Source organism: Sinohyriopsis cumingii, chromosome 1 (genome assembly GCF_028554795.1).
Source record: "Sinohyriopsis cumingii isolate HCF-2022 chromosome 1, ASM2855479v2, whole genome shotgun sequence".
NCBI classification, from domain to species: domain Eukaryota; kingdom Metazoa; phylum Mollusca; class Bivalvia; order Unionida; family Unionidae; genus Sinohyriopsis; species Sinohyriopsis cumingii.
Window position 1 is genome coordinate 76,311,462 of NC_142961.1, and position 27,760 is coordinate 76,339,221.

The following is a 27,760-nucleotide window of genomic DNA, read 5'->3' on the forward strand; positions in this document are numbered from 1 at the left end:
GAAGAGAACATAGTGCATGATCAAGATGAGCAGCGCTTGCGCTCTACATTTGATAATTACTATTATCATTATTGCAATTATTGCTAATTATTACTAATCTTATTATTCTTTCGTTAATGTTATTTAAATTTCATAATAAAAAGAGAAGTAAACGAATTTGAGCAAAAGCTTGTTGGATGTCTTCAGAGAGGATTTTCATTTAGTGTTTGGTTCATCAGTAACTAGTGGTATTACATTAACACTTAAGACTCGGACTGTGAGAGGTGGAGAGATAACTGCTTTTTTAATTTTACTATTTACAAAATGAGCAATCGGATCACCATCTGAATCATCTCAAAACAAAAGCTGGTTGGTTTGAAAATGGTCAATAGACATTCCTGTAAATGGACAGTTTAGGCAACATATTCCAAATCTACTTCTGAGGTGCGAGAACACATTTATAACTACTTTGTACAGATTCAAGTGAAACTCAAAGTACAATTGCATCAAAAATGGCATGGACTCTTTAATCATTGGTATTTGAATTTTATAAGAACTCCATTACTTTCAAAATGTTCAGTTGCTTAGACATTGATCAACTGCAAAGACATTACAAAACTTGTTACATCAAATTAAATTGAAGAAAGTCAATGACATTATTCAAGACCTAGTCGATAACCAAATACTGTTAAAAAAAAGCTGATTCTACAATACGGGAAGATTCCTTTGAATTTATTACGCCGTTGTCGTGTGTGTTCGTGTGTGTTAGCTGTAATTTACCAATATATTTATACTGGAAAATGCGTGATCGTTTCATGACAGTATATAATTCAAATTTAATATAATTAGGTTACATTTGTCTCCCTATATAATGTATCACACTTCTCGTTAGAGATGTACAGAAACACAATGAAAAGTAAACATCCAAGAAGACTACTAACTACTCCGCTCAAGATAAAAGTCAAGATACTTGCTATGACTGTCCGGAAAAATACAGATTCCAGTTATCAAGATGAACACAAAGGGCGTTGATCTTCAGAGCGTCAAAGAAAAAAAACGCACAAAGGGAAGGGGCGTTGTTCAGAAGCAGTAGCAGCAGCAGAAGAAGAACCCATACCAGTAAACAAATTCAAAAAATGCGAGACGAACAGAAAAGAATAAGTTAGAAGAATACATGCCAATGAAATATCTCAAAAGATAAAGACAGTAAAAGAAAGAAAGAAAGAAAGAAATAACTGCATTTCAGTAATGTGGTTTGAAATTTAATTGTGATTCTGATTTCACAAGAATACACCAAACAAAAGATAAGTGTCTTTTTGTCTTGATCTGTTCGTCTAATATGGATAAGATTCTCAAACACACTTTTACGGACAATTATTTTAATGCCGTATAGTACGTGTGACGTGCTGAATATTAGATTATGGTTTTCGATGAACGGTGACTGGGTATTAGTCACTGTATCTTTTTCATTGGTGAGTTGGTCGCAACGCATTTTCTGTTGGATAGTATATTTGGTGTATTGGTCACCACACACGGCATGTCGATAATATAGCGTGTGTTATTCGTCACTACACAAATCATGTAGAATAGTTGTTGTTGTTGTTGTAGGGCTTAACGCCATTTTTCAGCACACGATAGGCTATACATGGCGGCTAGTATTAATGGTGGAGGAAGAACCCGGGAAAACCACGGAAAGAACCACCGACCCTCGAGAAGCTACTGGCAAGCTTTCTCATATACCCACATTGGCTGAATCCGAGACTCGAACCTAAGCAGACAGAGGTGAGATGGCAGTGATCCGTAACGGAGAGCGCTTTAGACCACTCGGCCACTCGGGGCCCCCCATGTAGAATAGTATGTGTGGTGTATTGAACAGCAGATGGAGGAGAACTGGTCACTTCACACGGCGTGTTAGATAGTAAATATCAGGTATTGGTCATCACAAAGGACGTGTTGATGGTATATTGTGGGTACTGGTCACTACTTTAACATTACTTTTCCCGTCGGGACTAGCTAGTCCCAATGTTTTAAAAATATGGTTAGCTCCATAAGTTACATGCATGGGATTCTGACCTCGTCATATTAATCCTATAGACATGTTTAATATTATCATTTTCCAGAGGGGCCAGAGAGGCCCACAATATAAACCTTACTGTTCTTGTTGATGTTTTATTTCACTTTGTGTTAGTTTCTACCAGTTGTGGAGATACATTTCATAAATGTAGGTGGTTGTTATGAATCTGAATGGACCATTCCGGGGGCCTAGTGGCTACAGCGTCCGCCTCAGATGCAGGAGGTTGTGGGACAAGTCATACCAAAGACTTATAAAAATTGTACTAACAGCTGCCTCTCTTGGCGCTCAGCATTAAGATGATCGTGTTAGGACGTGTCGACCTGGTATCAGCATAATGTGTCTGGGTGGGACATCATGCTACATATCTGCAGCATGATGTCACAGTGCTAGACATCACTATAAACTGACACACTGCAGACATCGAAGAGATATGACTGAAAAATTGTGAAGGCTACGTTAAAAATCCAAATCACACACACACACAAACACACACACATACACACACACACACACACACACACACACACACACACACAAATCTGATTGCTTTATATAATTAATTAGCTCTCCATTACCTATTGTATTCATTCAGTACGTATGTACTGGAGGAATATTTGGTCTACAGCAAAGTAAATGATTCTTCTTCTTCTCCTCATACATTGCCCAAAATGACTTTCCAAATGATTGCAGTGACGTGCCATATCGGCCCGAGAATTAAGTTTAGTGACTATATTAATGTACATTATTGTTATTAAGATAAGGTGGCCAAGATAGAGCCTCTCCCATCAATGATTCGATGCTACATGTAACTTCAAATAAATGGCTTCACTGTATAATTTCAGTTCTTTCTTTGATCAGTGTCAGATATACGTGTTATTTAGATACTTATCTACATTAAGAATGAAGGCAATTATCTGCATGGTTTTGATCACTGTTACCAGGCACGCTGTCGGTATGCAATTAATTACAGTTATTATCTCTCTCTCTCTCTCTCTCTCTCTCTCTCTCTCTCTCTCTCTCACACACACACACACACACACACACACACACAAACACACACATAGCATTTTCACACACAATATATTTAGTTTGTGGCTATAGATTTAATGTGAGTTTAGCGACATTTGTATCATATAGTTTAACACATCTAAACTCGTATATTAATATATGATATAAAACCATCTTAAAATTTTAAGCAATTAATATTTGTTCCTCTCTAGTCTATTTTTTTAACTCTATTTTCTCAGTCAATTTGTGTCAAATTGTTTTGGGTTTGTAGGTGTCGGTTCACGAACAATTAATTACTTTTTATCTTCAGTGTGGATACATTATGAGTATTTCACATTGTATTATATTTTAACCTGTCTCTGTGTATTGGATACATTAAAGTGTGATGATGAGTGTCCCAAAGTCATGTGGTCACTGACCGATGTTATCAATACTTCTGTCTCATCCGGGGAATTCGTATCCCAATGTTAATCGTCTTTTGAGGAAACTGACACTTGACCACAACGATTTTTAAAAAAAATACCGACCTTTGTCTAACCTCTCTTTCATTTAAAATTATCTTGTTCTATCCCACCTTGCATCTCATCTGAATTCAAATAGCCTTTTTTTTAAAATTACAGTTTGCATTTCGCTTTTATAGCAGAAATAACAATCCTCACCCTTTCTTGACTTTTCTGCGGCATTTGACACAATAGACCACGATAGATTACTTCACCATCTAAAGCATGTATTTGGTATTGACGATACAGAACTACTATGGTTAAGTCCTACTTAGTCAACAGGAGTAAAATTATGTCCGTAAATGGAAAATAGTACAGCCCAGTTGATCTATGTTTTGGTGCTGCACAAGGTTCTGTTCTCTGCCAGGTTCTCTTCATTCTTTACACTCTGCCGCTCTTAAATCTCATAAATGGATATCCTGTGTCTCACCAACTGTACGCTGATGACACTCAAATATACAAATCTACATGCCAAGGTGAAATTAAGGTTACCATCCATAGCGTAGAGAGGTGCATTTCCGATGTGAAGTCGTTAATGATTTGCAACAAGCTGCAGATGGATGAGGATAAAACTGAAGTCATGGTGATAACCACGCAACGTCTTTCTCATCCATAGCCTTTACAGCAAACAATATGTATCAGCAATATCAACATTACATTTAGACAGTCAGTAAGATTCCTAGGTGTCACTCTCGACAATAAGCTCTCAATACACCAACATATAATGAAGATGTGTAAAGATGCATATCTGGAGCTTAGACGTATCAGCTCCATTCGCAATTTTCAGTCGGTTGATGCCACTAAAACACATGTATTCCTTGGTACGTTCAACACTGGACTATCATAATTCACTTCTGTCTGTTTCGTCTCAGTATCTATTACAGAAACTTCAAAAGGTTCAAAACACGGATGTTTAGATCAACCTGAGAGTACGAAGAACTGAGCACACCTTCCTCATGCTCTGTAACCTTCGCTGACTAAGCTGACCAGTCCTAACACTAACCTCTTAATGCTGAGCGCCAAGCGAGGCAGCTGTTTGTACCATTTTTCTAAGTCTTTGGTATGACTCTGCCGGGGATCGAACCCACGACCTTCTGCATCCGAGGCGGACGCTCTAACCAATAAGCCACTGGAGCAGTGTAAATTGTATGTTCAATCCAATTGTAAAAATTCCGAAGTGGTCCGAATATAATGTGGTTTCTATATTTACGAAGAAAGTTCAGGAGAACGAAATATATTATATCTCTGTAAATTACTTCGATGACGTACGTATGATTCATAATTTATTTCTCGCAGATATGACGCTTAGGAGGAGTTTATGTTTCATGGAAATAAAATTATAGGAAGGAAGCCTGATTTGATACACTTAACTCGAACATAATTTGTTTTCGTTGGACACACACACACACACAGAGTCGCTCTCTATTGACACACACACACACACACACTTGAAAATTTGCTTGTTCAATTTAAAATTGCTTCTTCTCAACATCGCTGTATTTATTAAAATTGCGTACATGAATAACTACTACTGCCTATTTGTGATACGCTTGGGTGTTCGACCAAATAGGAAACAATCAAGACAAAATTAAGCAGGTGCATTTGTTATGTATATTTAACTAGTATTGCGTGATTGACCTTTTTAATTTACATTCATATATTCACATGCGAAGTCGTTTGTAATTGGTATACCTGAAATTCCATATTATAAACTCACACGTGTTTTAACTGATTAGTAGACTGTCGTTTAGAGGATTTAATGCACTCTGTTTGCTCATTCTTCAGTGTTTGGTGTCTGGAAGATAATGTGGCTTTCAACCAAATTTGGCACGTGACCTTATATTCAGAATATCATTACTAATAATTACTGCATTTAAACTAAAGTTATTACGCATCTTTAGATTGATATCATTATTACGGATTATTGCATTAAAGCCAAAGTTATTAGGCATCTTTAAATTGATATCATTATTACGGATTACTGCATTTAAGCCAAAGTTGTTACGCATCTTTAGATTGATATCATTATTACGGATTATTGCATTAAAGCCAAAGTTATTACGGATCTTTAGATTTATATCAGTATTACCAATTACTGCATTTAAGCCAAAGTTGTTACGGATCTTCAGATTGATATCATTATTACGGATTACTGCATTTAAGCCAAAGTTATTACGGATATTTAGATTGATATCATTATTACGGATTATTGCATTAAAGCCAAAATTATTAGGCATCTTTAGATTGATATCATTATTACGGATTACTGCATTTAAGCCAAAGTTATTACGGATCTTTAGATTGATATCATTATTACGGATTATTGCATTAAAGCCAAAGTTATTAGGCATCTTTAGATTGATATCATTATTACGCATTACTGCATTTAAGCCAAAGTTATTAGGCATCTTTAGATTGATATCATTATTACGCATTACTGCATTTAAGCCAAAGTTATTAGGCATCTTTAGATTGATATCATTATTACGCATTACTGCATTTAAGCCAAAGTTATTACGCATCTTTATATTGATGATAATTAAATGTTTGACATCCAGCATTCCAAGTCAGGATTTATGGCCCTAAATGCACAACGTCTTTAAATGTCAATATTTCCCACTGAAGTTTTTTGTTTAAAACCCTCTCGTGCAAAATGCATAGAACGGGGCCATTTGAGATGCAACCATCTCTACTAGATCATCATCATCGTCGTCATCATCATCATCATCATCATTATTACTCAGCTGAAAAACCCGGATGGTGCCCTCCTATAATTAGAGCCAGGACATGTGTAGAAGGTTGCTCATCAGACTACGACTGCTACGGAAGTAAAAAATGCTGTTCTCATTCGTGTGGACATGTATGCCAAAATCCAGTCGGCTTAGGTAGGTATACATTGATGAAACTCGTTCTCTTTCTTTCTAAATATGTAGCAGTCTTACATTTTCGCAATGCAAGTCTAAGACTAGATTTTATAATCTGAAACGATCTGCAACAATACTTTTTAAATTTGAGTTGTGTTATTTTTAAACGATGGAGAAAATAGATGAAACGAATCAAATCATGATTCGTGAAAATCAAGTCTCATGCACTGAAGCTGTTACTTGTAAAGTATTTGAATGTACACATTTTTTAACATTCACTAGCTGGGCAGAAATTCTCAAAAACGGAAGATAGGAATCTGTAGGGTGAAAAAGTGTTACACAAAGAGGATCCAGTTATTATGTTTCATTCTGGTACGTACAATGCACATTGTAAACTCTTTAACAAAAAAGTTATTCACACAGGATTATACACGCAGAGTTATCCACAAAGATATTGTAATATTTGGCCAAGTAGTCTAAAGTCTATATTATATTGTCCATGAACAATTTCTGAATAAGAAAAGAACACATCGACTGTTTGATGCAAACATGATTTTTAATAAATAATATAAGTAATACCGTCAAAATAAATAATTACTCCTCTACGTGACACTAAAATGGAAACACTTTTATTCAAAAGATCTCCTCCTTTTAAGTTCAAGCAGAAAAGCCCGGATATTGCCCTAAAGCGACTGGTTTCAGCGACTGTGTGGATGTGTGCTCCTCAGATCATGACTGTGGTGGAAGTCAGAAATGTTGCTTGGACGGCTGTGGTCACATATGTCAGGATGCTTTTAACCAATCGTTAGGTACGAAATGCTGTTTCAGCATTTACATTCTTATCATGAATCGTAACATTGCCTTTTTTCCTCCTTGGACTCGAGATATCTGAAACCAATAATATCTGTATCAGTCTCTTCTCATCAGTTATAAAGAACAATATTACAAAAACGTCCAGTCACAAAAGAACAACGTAGAAGATGCGGGTATATGTTTGAAATGAAATCACACGATACAAAGGTAGAATGTAACGTATATGTTTTCCTAACATTTTAAATACAATTTCTTGGCAGATAAAATGCAAGTAAAACTTGGCTGACATCTAATGCGATTGTCATCTTAAGTGACTTCTGGTCAATATTTCTTTCTCAAGTTGTTTCATATCTGCTAGGAAGCTTCATCGTTAGATTTTATTTTAAATCTTTTTGGAAGAAACGTATGTTCTCTATTAACGCGTGGACTCGCTTAACATGTGCCTATGTACAGAGCATACTAAATAGGTTTAAACGATGTTATGAGATAATTAGCTGAAATAATTGTTGTTTGGTTTTTGTTTCTTTTTTTGTTGGTTTTTCTTTGGGGGGGTGTGTTTTTGGAGCTGTCATAAGAAATGGGAATAAGAAACAATAGAGCATACTCGAATACATAGAGAAACGAATCGATCTCAATTCTAACAAATCTCATTCTCTTTTTTGAGCAGATGACAATAACAGAAGTGCTTTTTGGGTTCCACGAAGGCTTAAATGGTGTATATATATATATATATATATATATATATATATATATATATATATATATATATATATATATATATATATTTGTTTGTCTTTAAGTCCAGAAATCAGGTTCGTGTCCTAATTATTCGGGCTTCATGTGTGTGGAAGCGTGTTCCTCAGATCAAGACTGTGCTTCAGATCATAAATGTTGTTCTAGTGGTTGTGGACACACGTGTCAGACACCTGTTGCTTCAGGTATGGATATCGATTTTTAATTGAATTTACATCTTCATTATTCCAGAAATGGTTCAATAAAGTATGCTTGCTAAGGCATGCTGGACCTGTGATTTTTTGTATGTGTGTTTAATTTACTTTTCCTTTTCCACGCTACAAGGAGAATCGATATGCAAAGGATAAGAGTTTTGGCCTACCTGACTAATGTTGTGTTTTTTTTCTCGGATATAACGCAGTCATGGCGTGACTCTCGAAATTTCGTATATTCATTTGCACATGAAAAAATATTTTTTGTTCAAAGTACATGAAATAGTGTACAAAAAATGAATTATCATTATGGGGAAGAGATCGCGTTTGAATTCGAATTTGATATGATCGTGGCGTGGTTTCTGAAATTTTAAATACATGTATGTGTATTTTTCTCGTACCAGGAAAAAAAATTTAAGTACGAGAAATAGTGTGTAAAAAGTTTTTATCATTTTGGGGAAGAGTTTGTGTATGAATTTTAATATAAGACGATCGTGGCATAGCTTCTGAAATTTAACAATATCACCTGGTTCTTGAAGTGTTATGCCAAAATAAACATTATAGGAAATGTTACTTATTACTGGTCCATGAGTAAAGCCAGTAAGTCAGCTTTGTGATTGTCTTCAATTAATTCTGTATACAATCGTTGCTCAAACAATAGCCAACATGTGTTTCTTCTTTAACTGCATACACAACTAAGCATTAGACAATGCGGTGATTGATAAAAGATTCTCACAATTTAATAAACATCAAAAAAACAGAAGCCGTCAGCATGTTTTCAATATTAGACGCAATCAGTTGACCAGTAAATAATATCCGGTTTATTAGCTGGAAATTGTACAAGCGTTCAGCTTTTTTTTTTTTAAATTATAAAAGCGATTCGTGAACATTGCAAGCCTACTGCACTTAGTTTTCGGGTTTTACATGGGTATGATGTTTGTTCATGAACTCGTTATTAAGTTACTATTTTTTATAAAAATATTTTACCGTTATGGAAAAGCAAGTTCACAAACGCAAGTCGTTCTCTGCACTTTGCGCAATGATTTGTATAGTAGTTTTTACATGTTTCTTTCGATATTCACAAAATATGAAGTAAAAGTTATATGCACGCTGAAAGCATGTGTTGATTGGTAATTATTATTGTTGTAATCGTTCAAGCGAATAGGCGTACAAGCGTTAATTATTGGAAATTTGCAATGGATAAATACACACGGAAACGCATACGAGAAAATGTTAATAGTATGAAATTTGTAGACACCGTTCAAAGACCTAGGAACGCAATGAACCGTACACGTGCCTCGTCTTTCTTAACCTAATTTTGCTGTTAAATTTTCCCACTGAATTCAGACACATAATAATGTGTGACGAAATTATTTAATAATCATGTATGCATTTTTTGCAATGGAATTACATATTTTATGGATTAATTTCAAGCCTCGACGGTACGATATCGGACGGCAAGTAAACGGTGTTGATACTCTGTTCATGATATATATCAGATGTTGAATTCAGACACAATGATCTGGGGGAAAATATTGAATATTGTAAATCTGTGTGCAATTTTTCAATGGAATTACATGCATTATAGATGAACTGAATGCCACGACGACACGATAGTAAACGGTGTTAATATCCCCCTATTCATCATATACATTAGACATGAATACACGATTATAAGCCATGAGTTGTTCTCTGAAAAAAAGTAAAATACTGTAAAACCCCGCATTAACACGACCCCAATATTAACGCGATCCAATATTTTGTACCCCAATTATCGCGTTATAGCGGGTTCCACTGTATTACATAGATAATGTGTCTCTGATTGGAGATTATAATATAAGATTTATCATTTGTAGATAAGCATGTTTACTTGGATTTGAGTTCAGGACATTTGTTTTCCCCTCGGAATTCCTGTTGTACTTGATATTTGCCATGTTATTTAATAAACTTTTAGTAATAGATCTGATCTTGTTGACAAATTAGAATGCACTGGAAATTAGCCTTTGATCCTCATCATGGTCATTTTACTGTGTCTTGGGTTTTACATTAAGGATGTTTTCATCCGAATTATTTATTCCCATCTTAAAATCTGAAGTGGAATCATGTCTTTAGTTGTGTTCAGTTGAAATTTGAAAGGATTTATTTATTTAAATTATTCATTGGAATTATAAAGTGTTCATTGATACATTTGGACTACATTAATATTTTAGGATTGTTAAATCATTTAGAGATATTGTATCATTATGATACATCAAGACTGTTAGCTTATCAACACTATTCCAGGCTATTTGATAATCAGTACATTCACAATTGGAATTCATTCATAATACTCTATACTTTTGGACTTGTAATAGAACGTTATGACTATTTGGGATTAATAGAAAGTAAGGACTATTTAGGATTTAATTCACAATACAGCAAGTTCTTTTTAATTTTCACTTTCTATTGTAGGGAAATAAATTTTTGGTTGAATTTGACCAAATTTACTGGTTTTCGGTCTTTTGTTTTCCTTAGTTTAAGATCATAGATTCGTAACAGCATTATCTGATATGAAGTCTCCAGGAGTTTTCCAACATCGTTACCCTTTGTACAGAAAAACTTACACACTCGACTGCGTTGACCGCGGAATCAGATAAGGATAAAATTCAATGTATCATTACCCAGCTAAGTAGTTCATACCTAAATGTATAATTTTTGTTTCATTGGTAAAGGATCATTTTTTATTTTGGGATGCATTTCATAGTGGTTGTGCATAGACACAAAACTATGCTTTGCCTGGAAACATAACCCTTCACCCTGGCAGTCCTTGATCAACTTTAAATGTAAATATGCTACACAAATGTTGTAAAGTCTTGATGTGTGTAATGATCCATGATGGCACTGTCTCCCCTCAGAATTCCTGTTTGATTCAAACTCGGCTCCGAGTTCCGCTTGAAGAAATGTTTGTAGTAATAAACATGTACTGAAAAAATATGTTGGTGTTCTGCCCCATGTAGTGTGAATCAACAAATTTCTCGCTTGGCTCATTGAGAACATTGCCATGAGGTATAGGCTATACACTCTGCAACATCAACGCTATGCTATCTGTTGATTTACTATTACCGGTACATTTTGGATATTATCCCCTTGCCGATGAAACTGGCATTGGCAGATACATATGTATGTTAAGAGTCCCTTTAATTTGCCATGATGACTTGCTATGGTCAGTTTAAAATGTTTTGATTGCAATTATTATTGCACGTAGTCTGCAGTCCCATAGTGTCTAACTGGAAGTGATCGGGTGAAGAAAAAAAAAAATTCAACCAACCACCCCACCCCGAATTTGCCAAGGCAAAGGTGTATACAAAAGATTGTAACACTCAATAATAATAATAATATAATAATAATAATAATAATGCTTTATTTATAGAGGGTGACTCATTAGTCAAGGACTATTCTCCCTTGAGGCCCTCTAAGGAGATTATAACAATGCACATTATACGGCTTATTCTATCTTGTAAGACATCTTTGGTGCAGGTGTCTGATTTGGATTTTTAACATAGTTTTAACAATTTTTCAGTCATATAGCTACAGTGTCTGCACTTGAGCATCATGCCACAGACATGTAGCACGATATCTCGCCCAGTCACATTATCGTGAAACCAGGCCAACCAGTCCAAACACTAACCTCTTAATTCTGAACGCAGCTGTTAGTACCATTTTTTTAAATGAGTTTTTTTGTGTGACTCGGCTGGGGTTCGAACCCCTACTTTCCGCATCCGAGAAGGACGCTCTAACAACTAGGCCACCAGTACGGTCTTTCGTGCAAGTAGTTCATTGATAGGAATTTAACTTTAATATGTCACATGGTAAATCCAGGGGCGCCTGCAGATTCACTTGGGGCGGGGGGAGGGCAAACATGAAGAGGTCAGCTTGCCCCTAGATGCGGACTCCTATGGAAAAAGGCCAAGGTTCAATGTACTATTTTCTACAGTTACGCAGAAAACAATTTTCATTATTTTAAAACAATAATGTCAAACAGTATAAATAACTAAGTTATGCATGTAACGTGAACGGAGCCAATCGTATGGAAAATATTTGGGTCAGAAATAAAACACTTAGGGTAGCTGTGATTTCTTTGTTATGTAAGAGTTGTAGCTTATGTTATTCATTGTAAAGGTGCCTTAGTAAATCAGACCTATTTAGTGTAGGTTTTTTTTCTTCTTTTGAAAGTTGTAAATTTTCACATAATGATGAGAATTTTTCCTTTAATAATGCTAGATATTCACAATGGAATAAGGCTGGTGGAGTTATCTATTTTAATCGTGGTTGATTAACCTGATCTTGCGTTCCTCGTTTGCCAGTCTGCAATTAAACTCTTTTTTTTAAATGATACTCGAATCATGAGGTGACAACTATTATTCTTATTATTTCTATTATTATTATTATTATTATTATTATTATTATTATTATTATTATTTAGGTCTCGCCTGCACATACCATGGAATTACATACAATAACGAAGACCGTTTCAGCTCATCTGATGGATGCAACACGTGTGACTGCAGCAATGGCGTGGTTGTGTGTACGAAGGTAGCGTGCTTGAATATCGTGGGATAAATTTGTTGGTCATATAAATCTAGCTAAACTTACTGAATGTCTTACTCATTCTTTTATTGCAACTCTCAAAGACCAACAATCCAAAATCAAGGTGTCTTTTCTCTCGAAGGACTCTTCTGAAAGTCAGTGCATACAGCCTATAGTCCCATTTGCAGGAGGTTAGAACATTAATTTCTCCATTTATAGAATTGATATTATGTTCATTGTGTTCAATTTAGTAATTGTATAGTTTTTAAAATGTTTCTATTCTGACGAAATACCACTACAGACGGAATTTTCATCGTGATGTAACAAGTACAAAACATATTCTCATTTTAAATACACACCTGGACTTGGTCTTTAGTAAGCGCAAGCTTTGACTGAAATTATAAAGTCACAAAATAGGACCTAATAACCGTCTTAAAACTTTCATTTTCACGTTAATTACACAACTAGATGTAACAGTTTATGCAAAGTCCTCTCGACGAATTGGGTGTAGACAAATTGGAGTCATGTAAGTCACCAAATTATCATCTCGACATACAGCGTGATCCACGAGCAAGACACTTTTTCAAGCGAAATTAGATGAAACATTTATGTTAACGTTTTTATCATGTGTCACTTTTTTAAGAGTCTCTTGAAAAATGAGGAAACAGAAACAGCTATTGTTTCTGCAAGAAAGCTGTAGATATCAATTTGTGATAGCAGTGGCATTTTGGGGAAAGTGAGAGCGCCATCTGGGAAACACTTCAGGTGCAAGCTATACGTCCAATGTATCCGAATGTACATGCAAGTTATTTAACGTTTTAGGGTTTTAATGAATAAATGATGGTCTTCATCATGTTATGAACACAATCTTACATTCATGCTCATTTCAATTCAAATGTATGAAACTCACTGAATAATTTGTCCTGAAGATAGAACTTAATGCTCGAGTTTCATACTTTTTATTGAAATGAGCAAACAATGCAAGATCCTCTATGTATGCCATTCATCTTCAACTGGTTGATATATAGGATGTTCTTGAGACTGTGATATTTCATTTATCTACAACATTTGACATGCCAAAATTCCACTCAGAGCTTTTACAAAATGAAGTTTAATCTTGTAGCTACATTTTTGATAAGTATTGAACATAAAAAAGTTCCAGCCTGTTTATTTAATACAGAAAGGTTTGGAACAAAATGGAACATAAAAGGAAAATGGGAAAAAAGAGATTGGGGTAAGATTAGGTGTGTACGCAAATTAACAAAACCCGATTGAACTATAAAACTACTTACAGGATATAGTTCTTGATATATGGTGTCACACAACTGACACAATTTCTTCACAAAAAAGGAAAAACAAGAACAAGAACAGATCTCTGAAAATTCATTTCTGAGCATTAGACTATCATCACAGAATAGTCAGTTTACGCTGATGCTTGACCAGTAGCTATCTTCAGTATCATTTCTTGAAACATCAGTTGTGAAAGCTTGTGTAACTCAGCATGATGACCCCAAAATATTTGCAAAGTATCTAGAATATTGGAGAATGAACATGATTCACCAATAAAAAAAGAGATAGTCTCATCTTTTTCTGTTTATTCTATGCAAATGATACAATACAATCAAAATGTATTACAAATAATTCACATTAATCAAACACCCAAAAGTGTAGAACTAATGTTATGGTGTGGAAACCATTTTTATGAAAGTCATCAACAAAGTTTAGTAAATGTAGATGATAGTTAACTCAAGTTCTTATGTGGAAACCATTTTCTTCCTTCAGTTACAATAACCTTGACCTCTGACCCTGTGACTCCAAATCAATAGGGTTCTTCCTTGCCCATAAGCATGCCTCCACATCACTTGTTAAGTGTATATGATGGAGAATGTAAATTAATGTGCAGAACCACTTTTTTTCTTCCAATAACACAGACATTGACCTTTGACCCCAAAGATGATACAGTTCCGCTGTACCACAAGTGCAAAGCAATCAAAATGTTGGTAAATGTAAATGCTGGAAAAGAGAATTTATCATGCTGAAACAATTTTCTTTTCTTTCAGTCAGTGACCATAACTTTTGATCTTTTCACAGCACCAGAAAGAGTGAAATTGGTCAGGGAACCAGACTAACTTTACAGAAGCACATCAGACACTTTAAACTGCATCTATTTGTTCATGTGAAGCGTCTGCATAGAATTTTTTCAAAAATGGCGTGCAGCAAGCGATGCATGTTCAAAGACGAAATGGAAAATAAGTCTCTTGAAAAGTGTTAACAATGAACACAGGAAAAATAAAAATAAATATTCAGATTCTTGTGAATAAAAGCTGGAAGAGACACAATTATGTTTATTGAACATATCGTGCCAATCTTAGTAAGACTCATGGTGGGAAACATCATGTGAAATGGAAAAAGAATTTCCATTAATTACGTCCAAGTTGAGAAAGCAGCAAGCCATTGAGCTGCATAGGGTTTGGAACTATAATTTGTGCACTATACTAGTGGCAAATAAGTTTAAGCGTACTCTAAAAACTTTTTAGTTTAACATAATGTTTATCGTCACTGCACATTCCGAATACCAAACTTTTAATTATGTTTTCCAACTTTGTAATAGCAGTTTATGATATTTTGTAACACCTTACTGAAAACTGGTCAAACTTATGGAAAAAATCAACTGCCTTACTGAGACGGACTCGTCAGTGTTGGCAGGTCTGGCCTGTGGCAATGTTTTGACATCAAACCATGGCTTGTAATATTACCTTAGTTTATACACGACTTACTAATATATATATATATATATATATATATATATATATATATATATATATATATATATATATATATATAATTAATGTCATATTGAAATGTGAAAAATGTCAATCTACCATCACAGCTATGTTTGGACATTTCTGCGTGAACATCATTAACTGCATACTAAGTTTTTATCTCCAATTGCAGAAATATTTTGTACTGTACACTTAAATACAAAGAAGACTTCCTTTGTATTATCAAGTTCATTATGTCTTTTGCGCAAATCAAATAATGGAAATGGAATAAATAATAAAGATAAAAGGCATGGAAATCCTACTTGATTGAGAATTAGTGGTCAGGGGCATTTGTCAAGTTGATTCATCTGATTTCACCACTCAAACACTTAAAAATATTATTATGCAAGTAACAATTAAACTCTCTTACATTATCCTAGTTATTCACAAATGCCAGACTATTGCAACATTGTATCATTACATTATGGCACTCTCATCTTATGGTGCTATTGCAACAATGTATCATGGACATCATGAAACACTAAAAAATCCTACTGAAAATGTACACCTACCAAGTTACTAGGTGCAAGTTCAAGTTTTCATCCAAGACTGGGACATGGATAGTATTGTACAACATGTTTAAATCTTTGAGAAACAAGGAGTATGAATTTTGTTCTTTTTATATTCATATTTTATTAATGATTAATAGGTGGAAATTAACCTCTGATTGAAGAATATAGAAACAATAGTCAACTGTTGAGACCATGATTATTTATACATCACGGGCAAATCACTCAAGAGTAACAACTGGTTGCTACTGTTTTTATTATTAAAATACTATATACTAGGCATTCCCAAATAAACAGGCTGTCAAATAAGAGAGCCAAGATCATATAAAAAGGCCATATGCAAAGCACTTAAAATCACTATATACATATTTACGAGAATGAAAGAATTAGTCTGACAACTAAAATTTGGACTATAACCATAGTTTCACATTACTCAGTTATTCAAGGTCATATTTGATTTGATCACAGTCAAAGAAACACGATTTCATCAAAACTCATCTTGAACATGACAAGGAAAACATATCCAGCTTCTTTCTGTGATTAATGCCCAAATACCCTGCAAAAAGAAATCAAATTTGACTTCAAAATCTTTATACCATAAATACATAAGTTATTCGTGTCAAAAAAATATCTTAAATGTGAATAAATTGGCAAAAAAGTAAATACTGATTTTCAACATTTAATTAAATGGTATTAGGAATAAAAAGTTATGTATACCAGTTTTATCAGTTTATCCTTGGTTTTTAGTGTCTGTCATGCTTTTTCTCCAAGGAAATAGTTTAATTTCAGAACAATTTCTCACCATAACTGAAATGAATTTCTCTTTTACCTTGTCTTCCAATCAATGTTAACTTACAAATAACAATTATATATAACATAAAACATAGGGAAAATGTATTTAAAGATATCTTGAAACAAAATATTAATGTGAAACTATGGCTCATATTCTTTAAATGGCATTTTATAGGCTGTGTTTTGTTATTTTCATTTCTCATGTACCAGGCAATGTATTAAATTACTTCTGTTTCTTAATTAAACCTTTACAGATCTTTGTCAGTGTCCAAAAATATGAATGAAGAATGAAGAATACAATTACTAACCACCGCTGTCCCACAATGGATGCTACATTTAAAAATTGTTTGGACAAAAAATGAGGTGTCCAAAAAATTAAGCAAAGATGATAATCAAAATCGTTTCAAATTCATTACAAGTACACCTTATATTTTTGCAGAAGCAGAAAATACTTGATATAAAGTCACTTACACAATCATAAGGAACATTATGAAGATGTTCCACAAAGCTATAAATATCCTGAAGTAGCGAAGACTCAGCAGAAACTCCCTGATCTTGTCACCTGTAAATATTGTCAAAAAAATTATTTAAGTTCAGAAATATTAAATAACATTCAAAGTTTGTTAGCTTATTATAGAATGTACATTGTTTGCTTCAACCTGACTGAACATAAGAGAATGAAAAATACAGGACACTTTAACTTGGGAATTTATATTCTGCTATTTTTTTTATTTCAACCAGAAATGGATGTAACTACAAATGTCTACAATTCTGCATTCATGATTATGAAATATGAAAACCTCACCCCCATCCAGAATAATCCAACTGGGACTGCAATTTGGATCCAAAACTTTCACAGTCTTCTACTCTTCCTATCCAGCCATACATATTATCCTGATGAAACAAACCAAACACACTATTTCTCCCATGATAAGCACTGCAGCTTGTAGGAGGTGGGTCGACATACCAAATACATTATTTCTTCCATGATAAGCCCTAAGGTCCTGTAGGGGTGGGTTAACATACCATACACATATTTTCCAAGACAAGACCTTGCAGCAACATACCAAATACATTATTTTTCTCCTATGATAAGCACTGGGGCTTGTAGGAGGTGGGTCGACATAACAAATACATTATTTCTCCCATTATAAGCCCTGTGGGCCCATAGTGGTGGGTTAACATACTAAATTCATTATTTCTCCCATGATCCATGATAAGTCCTGGGGGTCCTGTACAGGGTTGGGTAACATACCAAATTTTTTCCATGATAAGCCCTGAGGGCTTGTAGGGAATGGGTTATTGTCTGAAACATTTTTTCTTCAGTAACAATTTTTATAACTTTGTATGAGTTATAGATGGGCTGAGTAATGGATAGACTTATTTGAAAATTAGGATAAGATCTCATTCATTGTAAATGGATTTTAAGTTACAGTATTTATCTGCTTATTAGTCAGATCCAACTGCAAACTGCACAGACCCAGATCTGCCATTGTATAACACACCAGCAGATCTGGGTTGATGCTGTTTTATTAGGATTAAGTAGAACGAACAACATAGACCCTTGTCTACCTTGCATGATGGTCCAGCAGATAAAGAGTCTATGTTGTTAGCCTGACTTATGTGCAAGTAGAGACAGAACAAGGTCATGCATGGTGTGATGTGATGTGATTTTGATTTTTTACGTAGCTTTAACAATGTTTCAGTCATATCGCTACGATGTCAGAAATGTGGCAGTTTATAGTGATGTCTAGCACTGGGGCATCATGCATGCCGCAGACATGTAGCATGATGTCCCACCCGGTCACATTATCCTGACACCAGGCCAACCAGTCCTAACACTAACCTCTTAATGCTGAACACCAAGCAAGGCAGCTGTTAGTACCATTTTTATAAGTCTCTGGTATGACTCGGTCGGGGATCAAACCCACGACCTCCTGCATCCAAGGTGGACGCTCTAACCACTAGGCCACCGAAGCGGTGTCATGCATGGTAGCTACATGTAACATGATTATTCATAGTATATCTGCAGAAGTGCAGCTTAATTCTGCTTTTTTAATGCTACTCTCAATGAACAGGGACCACCATTAGACATCCAGATGTGACTCTCAATGAACGGGGACCACCATTAAACATTCTGATATGACTCTCAATGCACAGGAATCACCATTTAACATCCGGATGTGACACTCAGTGCACAGGGAACACCATTAAACATCCTGATGTGACTCTGAATGCACAGGAATCACCATTAAATATCCCAATGAGACTCAATGAACAGGGATCACCATTAAATATACTGATGTGACCTCAATGAACAGGGAACACCACTAAACATTCTGATGTGACTCTCAATCAACAAGGACCACCATTAAACATCCTGATGTGTCTCTCAATGTACAGTTACCACCATTAAAAATCCTGTGACTCTCAATGAACAGGGACCACATTTAGACATCCTGATGTGACTCTCAATGCACAGGGATCACCATTAAACATCCTGATGTGACTCTCAATGAACAGGGTCCACCATTAAACATCCTGATGTGACTCTCAATGTGTGTGTGTCTGTGATTTAGATTTTTAATGTAGCTTTAACAATTTTTTAGTCATATGGCTATGATGTCTGCAGTGTGGCAGTTTAAAGTGATGTCTAGCACTGGGGCATCATGCCGCAGACATGTAGTATGATGTCCCACCCAGTCACATTATTCTGACACCAGGCCGACCAGTCCTAACACTAACCTCTTAATGCTGAGCGCCAAGCGAGGCAGCTGTTAGTACCATTTTTGTAAGTCTTTGGTATGGCTCGGCCAGGGATTGAACCCACAAGCTCCCGCATCCAAGGCAGACGCTCTAACCACTAGGCCACCAGAGTGGTTGACTCTCAATGAACAGGGACCACCATTAAACATCCCAATGAGACTCTAAATGCACAGGGACCACCATTAAACATCCATCCTGATGTGATTCTCAATGAACAGGGACCACCATTAAACATCCTGATGTGACTCTCAATGAACAGGGACCAACATTAAACATCCTGATGTGACTCTAAGTGCATAGGGAACACCATTAAATATCTCAATGAGACTCTCAATGCACAGGGATCACCATTAAACATCCTGATTTGACTCTCATTGCACAAGAATCATCATTAAGCATCCTGATGTGACTCTCAGTGCATAGGGAACACCATTAAATATCCCGATGAGATTCTCAATGCACAGGGATCACCATTAAACATCCTCATGTGGCTCTCAATGGACAGGAATCACCATTAAACATCCTGATGTGACTCTCAATGCACAGAAATCACCATTAAATATCCTGATGTGACTCTCAATGCACAGGGACCACATTAAACATCCTGATGTGGCTCAATGAACAGGGCCACCATCAGACATCCTGATGTGACTCTCAATGCACAGGGACCACATTAAACATCCCAATGAGACTCTCAATGCACAGGGATCACCATTAAACATCCTGATGTGACTCAATGAACAGGGATCACCATTAAGCATCCGGATGTGACACTCAATATACAGGGATCACCATTAAACATCCTGATGTGACTCAATGAACAGGGACCACCATTAAACATCCCAATGAGACTCTCAATGCACAGGGACCACTGTTAAACATCCTAATGAGACTCTCAATGAACAGGGACCACCATTAAACATCCTGATGTGACTCTCAATGAACAGGGACCACCATTTAACATCCCAATGAGACTCTTAATGCACAGAAAAACATTAAACATCCTGTTATGACTCTCAGCACATAGGGCCACCATTAATATCCCAAAGATTCTTTCAATAGGATGGACAGCATGATGTGACTCAGTGTATATGGGCCATCATTAAACATCCCCACATAACAGATAGCACAATGTTATGTAGTATAACCACCAATGATGCTAAACACACAGCCTCTTACTAACACTGGAATTCAAACCATACATATATAGCATCAAAGGCCACCTTCTAACCACTCAAGCCTTAATAGTGGCCAAGTGGTCTAAAGCACTCTCCATTACGGATCACTGCCATCTTACCTCTGTCTGCGTGGGTTCGAATCCAGGATTCAGCTAATGTGGGTATATGAGAAAGCTTGCCAGTAGCTTCTCATGGCTCGGTGGTTCTTCCAGGGGTTTTCCTGGGTTCTTCCTCCACCATTAATACTGGCCGCCATGCATAGCTTATCATGTGCTGAAAAATGGCGTTAAACCCCACAACAACAAGCCTTAATATTTCTGTCTTCAAGATTTTGTAAATAGATTCCGAAGTATTTAGCAAATGGTTTGTTGATGATGTGCCTTCCACTTGCCATATTAATGAAATGCCAAAATTACTAAAGCATTTTAAATGGATTTCCTCTTTCTTGAGTTGTATGCAAGTGTCAGGTACACCACATTATACTAACACTCATATAGCATGACATTTAACTGCATAATATCTGACTTGCAAAATTTATTTTTGCAATATTTTTAAACAGGAATTTTCAGAATTAAAAATACAAATATACTGGAGTCAAAGAAAACAAAAATTTGTTTTCTATTTGAAAGATAACATTTTTAAAAACTGATAATGATACATAAGTACTGATTAAAATTACATATGTTATGAAGTACATGAAATAACAATGATACTCTGTATAATTAGTTAGTACTATAACTCTTGAGAGTTAGTACCATAACTCTTATGAGTTAGTAGCATAGAGTAATTTGGGGATTTAGGAGTAGAGAATAATTTGGAGATTTTGTAGTATAGACTGGTCTTCATATTTAGCAGTATAGAGTAACTTCGATATTTAGTAGTACTGACTGATTTGGAGATTTAATAGTAACATCTGACTTGGTAATTTAGTAGTACAGAGTAATTTCAAGATATAGCAGTATAGAGTGATTTTGAGATCTTTCCAATATAGATGGATTTGGATTTAGTAGTACTGTTTAATTTGGTGATTTAGTAGTAAGGAGAAATTTGGCAATTTGTACTTAGAAGTCTGGAAATTTAGTATCATTGATCTTATTTGGACATTTAGCAGCATAGACTGATTTGGACATTTAATAGTAATATAAACTAATTTGGGGAATATGTAACATTTACCTAATGTAGGTTCAACAACTGCTTGAAATTCATCATGCGGGCCTTTCTTTCTGTAACAAAGAACACAGAAATATTAGTGTTTCTCAGTGATGGTACCATGTCTTACTATTATTTCAGACCTAGTTTTAAGTTCGCTCTTCAAAAGCTCACTGTGTAGAAATCTTTATAAATGTATGAAATATCCATGAATGCTAAGAAAAATTTGTACATCTAACAATAAACAATTTAATCTTAAAATGGTGTGAAAAGTGTTTTAAAAATTTCCCCCTGAGTGGTATATGTACAAATAAACAGGTAATAAATGGTTTAATTTTCCTGTCTTGAGTTTGTACATTTATTTTGTATGAATCATGAACGTATTTACAAATGAAGCCGTACCTAAGTATGCATGCTATTACTTACATGATCTCTTAACAAGAGATAAGTTGACAAAGGCACTTATTATCATGCAGTAGACATTTATTTTCTTCATTCAATCAATTCACACATATATGGTTTGATTTTTCAAAATTAACTTACAGCCTGAAGTTAAGCACTGCTCCTGCATTTACAAGGAGTGTTCTGAAATAAAAATAAAACACAGATTTCATTATCTATATTGAGATAAAAACCACAGATCTCTAATTGTACTCCACTGCATATAAAATACATTGATCTCTGACCACTCTGGTGACCTAAGTGATTAAAGCTGTTGCCTCATATGCTGAGTCGTGGGTTCGAACTCTGGCTGAATCACATTAAAGACTTACAAAAATGATACCAACAGCTGCCTCGCTAGGTGCTCAGCATTAAGAGGTTTGTGTTAGGACTGGTCGGCCTGGTGTCAGGATAATGTGACTGGGTGGGACACCATGTTACATGTCTGCGGCATGATGCCCCAGTGCTAGACATCACTATAAACTGCCACACTGCAGACATCATAGCAATATGACTGAAATTTGTTTAAAGCTACGCTAAAAAATCCAAATCACACACATGCATTTATCAAGAGGTATCCAAGCAATGTAAACTCTAGAAGAGATTTGATTTACAATGACGATATGGTTGTTAATTGTCTCTCATATTAAATAATAATAAGGTTAATAAATATAAATATGTGTACTTCTAGTAACATAACTTACCATATACTAATGGACCCAACCTTATAACATTTTATCATGTACATGTATGCAACAAAAATTAAAAAAATGGTACTGCCTGTGCCCCATTTTTCACCTCCCAAAATGGTAACTTTAGATGAGATTGTTATGACTCTATGGTCTTAAGCTAAGTCACAGCTTCATGTCTTTGACCAAAACAACTACTAATTCCTAAAGTCTGAGCACTCTGTAATTCCAATGAAGAATTGAAATAATTTTAAAAAATCCCTCAACCGAATTGAATACAACTACATGACTAAACTAAGACTGATGTTTATGCCAGGGATACACAATTCTCAAGAAAACATCCCTCATATGAAAACTTATGATGCAATTTCAAAAACAGAATGATGGTTGAATAATCATTTCAAAATCACTTTTTGTCAACATGGTCAAATACCTTAGCAGCTAGCCAATCAGAGATAGGTGAGCCTGATGTTATGTACATGATTTTGTCTAATTTGTGTAACATTTATTCATGACTAAAATTTGTTGGAATTATTTATAGCTGGATTTGGCATACATGTAAAGATCTATTTTAAGATATTAAAGAATGCAAAACTGTATAGGATCTATAAATAGATGCTTATGTACCTACTGAAAGTTACTAATTATAGAATTATTTGTGAATACATGTATGTTCACAAGATTTGGCCTTTCTCCCAGTGGACAGTCAGTCAGGTGGTATCTTAGAAGAATTAAGTCAATTCCTGTTGAATGAGTTAGGTCACATAAATAGTTATTTGAAATATTAGAATGAGTACTAAGATCTATGACATGGGGTATATTGTGATATAGAGTCATAATTGAATCTTGAAGGTGTACATAAGGAGAACCAAACAATCAGATTTCATTCCTATTTTGGAGTCATTCTTATTTCTTGTGTTTCTGTTGTAACATCAAGTCTGTGGATGTGTTTTATGCTGTAGAAAGGTATTATTTGAGAGGAAAAACATTTGTTTGGACTCTTCAGTGGAAATAGAAAGTGCTCACTGGACTATAATAAAAGTTTGGAACTGTTGTGAATTATTCAAAGGAGTTCTGGACAAAGTGATTCTGATGTCATGATTTATGGCAGACCAGTATATTTCTGGTTCTGAAATCTATACATAACTTTTTATTCTTTTGGACTTTAATAGAACATTTTCAGGATTGTTTTGGATTCATTTCACAATACTCTAAGTTCCTCTCACCTTTTCATTTATGACTGATAATTAAATTATTTAAGTTTTACAAAACTTGTTGGTTTTGCTTCTTTCTGTTAATAGTTTATGACCATAGAGTCATAAGACTAGTTTTTCAAGAAAACCCATGACCTGAACTGATATCACATCAATATGTTTACATCTATCCAGAATCTATGTAATGTTTTTACTAAACTGACTTCATCTTAAGTACAAACCCACAACTATGAAGAAAACTAGACACTGTAGAAAGTTTTCTGTTGAAAACCCCATGTCAATATGACTTTCCATTTATGAGTAGAGACAACAACATTTTCAAAACTGCCACCATGGCATCCAAATTTAAGGTTAAATCTGCACCATTTTCACACAGGACCAAGTAGACATCATAATTAGTTTTCTCATGAAAATGTCATGTTGATTTTGTTTTGAACAAAATATACTGTAAGACTAACTTAATTCGAAACTTTCCAGGCAGGAAAATCAAAATTTTAAAGGAAAAGAAATACTGAAACATTTCTAGGATTACAGATGGATAATGAGCTCTAAAGAGAAATCACAGGGAAATATCATAAGGCTTTTCAGCAGTTCAGAACAGAAGCTATCATAAGAAACACAGACATTTACATATCCCACATTTAAAAAATTATCCCAAAAATTAGCCAAAATTTGTCAAAATGAAGAAAATTATCGTGAATTCAAGTGTCAGTTTATAATGTGATGTAATAAGAGGTGTATGTATGTATGTATGTATGTATGTATGCATGCATGCATGCATCTATGTATGTATGTATGTGCCTGCACGTATTTATGTCTATATGTATTCTCTATTGAGCCATACAATTGTAAACAATATTTGATAATGTTCAGACTAAAAATGGTCTAGTTGTATATATGTCTATGTCTGCTATTCAATAATACCATTGTAGATATTATTAAATATCTCTGAAAATACTACTAATAATAACAAAAATAATAATTATTATTATTATTATTTAGCATATTTTGTCAGCTCATTACAGTTCTGATTTTTTTTTAAATGTCTCTCCCCCCAAAATTCTGCCATGATGGCCTAACCTAACTGCAGCTCCATCCTAAGCATTAGTCAGTTCTTAGTGATGCAGTCCTCATAAGAAGGTTTGCAGGCATTGGGGTGATGCTGCTTTCCATGCATGTGTCAGCAATTTTAAAAAATGTATACACAGGTGTTCTGTTCTGACAGTGATTAACACTAAAAAATATACGTTCTGAAGGATTTAATGCCATGGGTCAAAAAGAAGATGGATTTTACTTACTATCCACATGCCAAGGTCTGTCAAAATAAATTTATTAATTTTTATTAATTACTGGCGTATGTCTGATCATCGGAAATAATCGGAGGGTGAAACTTCAGTAAGAAATACGACCCGAAATGGCTGGTCTCCACTACCAGTAATTGTCAGAAGAAAAAAACAGAGACCTACTTGTTGGTCTATGTACAGCGCCTAATCTTGAGTAGTCCTACACCATAAGACACATCACCTGATATTTTTGTTGGGGGGGGGTGATGGGTCTTACTGTCTAACTAATGGCGCTGTGTAGCGTGTTTTGATGTCAACCAACAGTGTAACGAAAGTCAAATTTTCAGGAATATCACACAACTGCCAACCAATAACAATGCTTTTCTACAGTGTAAAGTTATAATGTTTTTGCCAGACTTTACTTACCCTGATGTCTTTTCTCTAATAAATTCAAATTTCCACAAAAGAAATGGACCTGTTCTCTAGTTCCGTTTGCTTACATTTCAGTTGGCTGGAAAGCAATGAAAGCCAGGAATGCCAAAATCGGGTTAAGTTGAAATATTATTCTTTAACAACATGAATAAAAATATTTTATGCCTATTGGAACTGAAAGCAAAGTTTCATTTCATTCAAGAAACACATCAACCACATGAGCCTACTTAAACATATTTCAGAGTACCTCGACTACTGTCGCATTGCAACAAATTCAAATGTATGTCAACGGAACATGAAAATGCATCCAGTGTCATATTTTCATTCCGCCAGGATAAAAACTGCACAGTAAGTATATTAATTACAAATAAATTAGTGGAAGAGTGTCAATGTAGGCTGCCAAGTGTGTGAGATATTCCTGAAACTTTGACTACTCATTACGATATGAACTGACACTGGAACACGCTATATTTGGGTAGTAAAACACAGCAGTAAAACAAAAACAACATGTGCTGTGTCTTACATTGTAGGGCTAAATCTTGAGAAGCTCTAAGCGCTTTACAATAAATGATAACACAAAAACATACACAAAGACATGATTACAAAAACAAACACCATGAAATTACAAAACAAAAACATGCTGATAATAAGGATGTAAACATTATGAAGTCTTTAAGTCTGTTTTTGCAGTCGAAATAAATGAATTTTACAAGCACTCTTGAATTTAAGTGTACATAGTGTACAAACAACCACTTAAAATATGAACATGTATGAATGCATTTTATCAATTTTAAAACCTATTGCTCCTACACTTACACGCATTTTGACTACTCTCCCTGATTGTTTTCTTCTGTAAAAGCAGTATAATAGGCCTAATAATCAAACTACGTCACACATCAGGATATTGGTAGCCCTCGAAATTACATTTCACTCAACACAGCAACTTACCCGACCAATATCAGATCCGAAATCATGATTTTATCTTGTACAATTATTCAGTAACAATTGCAATATGTAGTTTTAAAAAATTAAGCTATTCTTTTTGCTTCTAAACATGCAGTGATTTTGATTTGCATAATGAAAGAACCAATAACAAATCCTAAAAGTACGTCTAGTTATAGCCTGGTTCCCGAACCATATCTTCCCAAGGCACATATTGAGCAGAAGGTACTACAAGGGGACCAATCTAAAGTAGCTGTCGATGTGGTAGTCTGGTTCTCAGCACAATATATATTTATGAATAACACAAATGACCAGTTTATCAATGTAGAAAGCTTGAATCGGAATAACGTAAGACTTTTCTCCCAAGTCCAGAAAGACAACTCAGAGGTAATTCGTCACCGTTGGGAACTGAAATTTCAAGGCTATTTCAGGACATGACGAAAATGGCAGAGCCATGTTCCGATCGGTAGAAGTTGCAAATTATCATCATCATCATCGTCATCATCATCATCAATCCCTTAACCCAAGAGATCGTTGGGGCACCAGAGTTGACTTTAAAACAGATTCTCTCCATCATTTCCTGTTCTCTACTGCCCTTTGGGAATCTCCAAAAGCCCATGCCTGTCAACTCCTTAATGTTGTCTTTTCTATCTATCTATCTTTAAATACGTCGACTAAGTCACACTTGACTATTAAGCAACAGGTGGTGCGTGGTCAAAGATAAAGAAATGACGAAAGTGATAGGACAGTCAGAAGAGTAATGATAGGGAGAAATAAGTAAAAGCGTGTCAGTGT

General features: G+C 35.0%; 2 protein-coding genes across 2 annotated transcripts; one reads left to right on the plus strand and one right to left on the minus strand.

Moving 5' to 3' along the window:
- Positions 1–2,889: 2,889 nt before the first annotated feature.
- LOC149807153 (uncharacterized) lies at positions 2,890–12,781 on the plus strand. Its single transcript, XM_089951790.1, has 5 exons — positions 2,890–3,005; positions 6,306–6,446; positions 7,082–7,234; positions 8,039–8,176; positions 12,645–12,781. The coding sequence occupies exons 1-5, from the start codon at positions 2,954–2,956 to the stop codon at positions 12,779–12,781; spliced, it is 621 nt and encodes a 206-aa protein (XP_089807916.1). The 5' UTR covers positions 2,890–2,953.
- A 1,547-nt stretch (positions 12,782–14,328) lies between these two features.
- LOC149807154 (protein SMIM7 homolog) lies at positions 14,329–27,186 on the minus strand. The gene is made up of 5 exons (XM_089962794.1): positions 26,972–27,186; positions 22,508–22,549; positions 21,989–22,038; positions 17,343–17,433; positions 14,329–16,635 (listed from the first exon to the last, which is right to left on the minus strand). Exons 1-5 carry the CDS (start codon positions 26,995–26,997, stop codon positions 16,620–16,622), a joined length of 225 nt encoding a protein of 74 aa, XP_089818920.1. The 5' UTR covers positions 26,998–27,186; the 3' UTR covers positions 14,329–16,619.
- Positions 27,187–27,760: the final 574 nt, after the last annotated feature.

Bases quoted from the DNA above. Each gene is read 5' to 3' on its own strand.
- LOC149807153 (XM_089951790.1), top strand. From the start codon at position 2,954: ATGAAGGCAATTATCTGCATGGTTTTGATCACTGTTACCAGGCACGCT. The intron at 3,006-6,305 runs GTATGCAATTAA...ATTATTACTCAG, and splicing joins TGTTACCAGGCACGCTGTCG to CTGAAAAACCCGGATGGTGC. The intron at 8,177-12,644 runs GTATGGATATCG...ATTATTATTTAG, and splicing joins TCAGACACCTGTTGCTTCAG to GTCTCGCCTGCACATACCAT.
- LOC149807154 (XM_089962794.1), bottom strand. From the start codon at position 26,997: ATGATTTCGGATCTGATATTGGTCGG. The intron at 22,550-26,971 runs GTAAGTTGCTGT...TTTTTATTTCAG, and splicing joins TCGGATCTGATATTGGTCGG to AACACTCCTTGTAAATGCAG. The intron at 22,039-22,507 runs GTAAGTTAATTT...TCTTTGTTACAG, and splicing joins GCAGTGCTTAACTTCAGGCT to AAAGAAAGGCCCGCATGATG.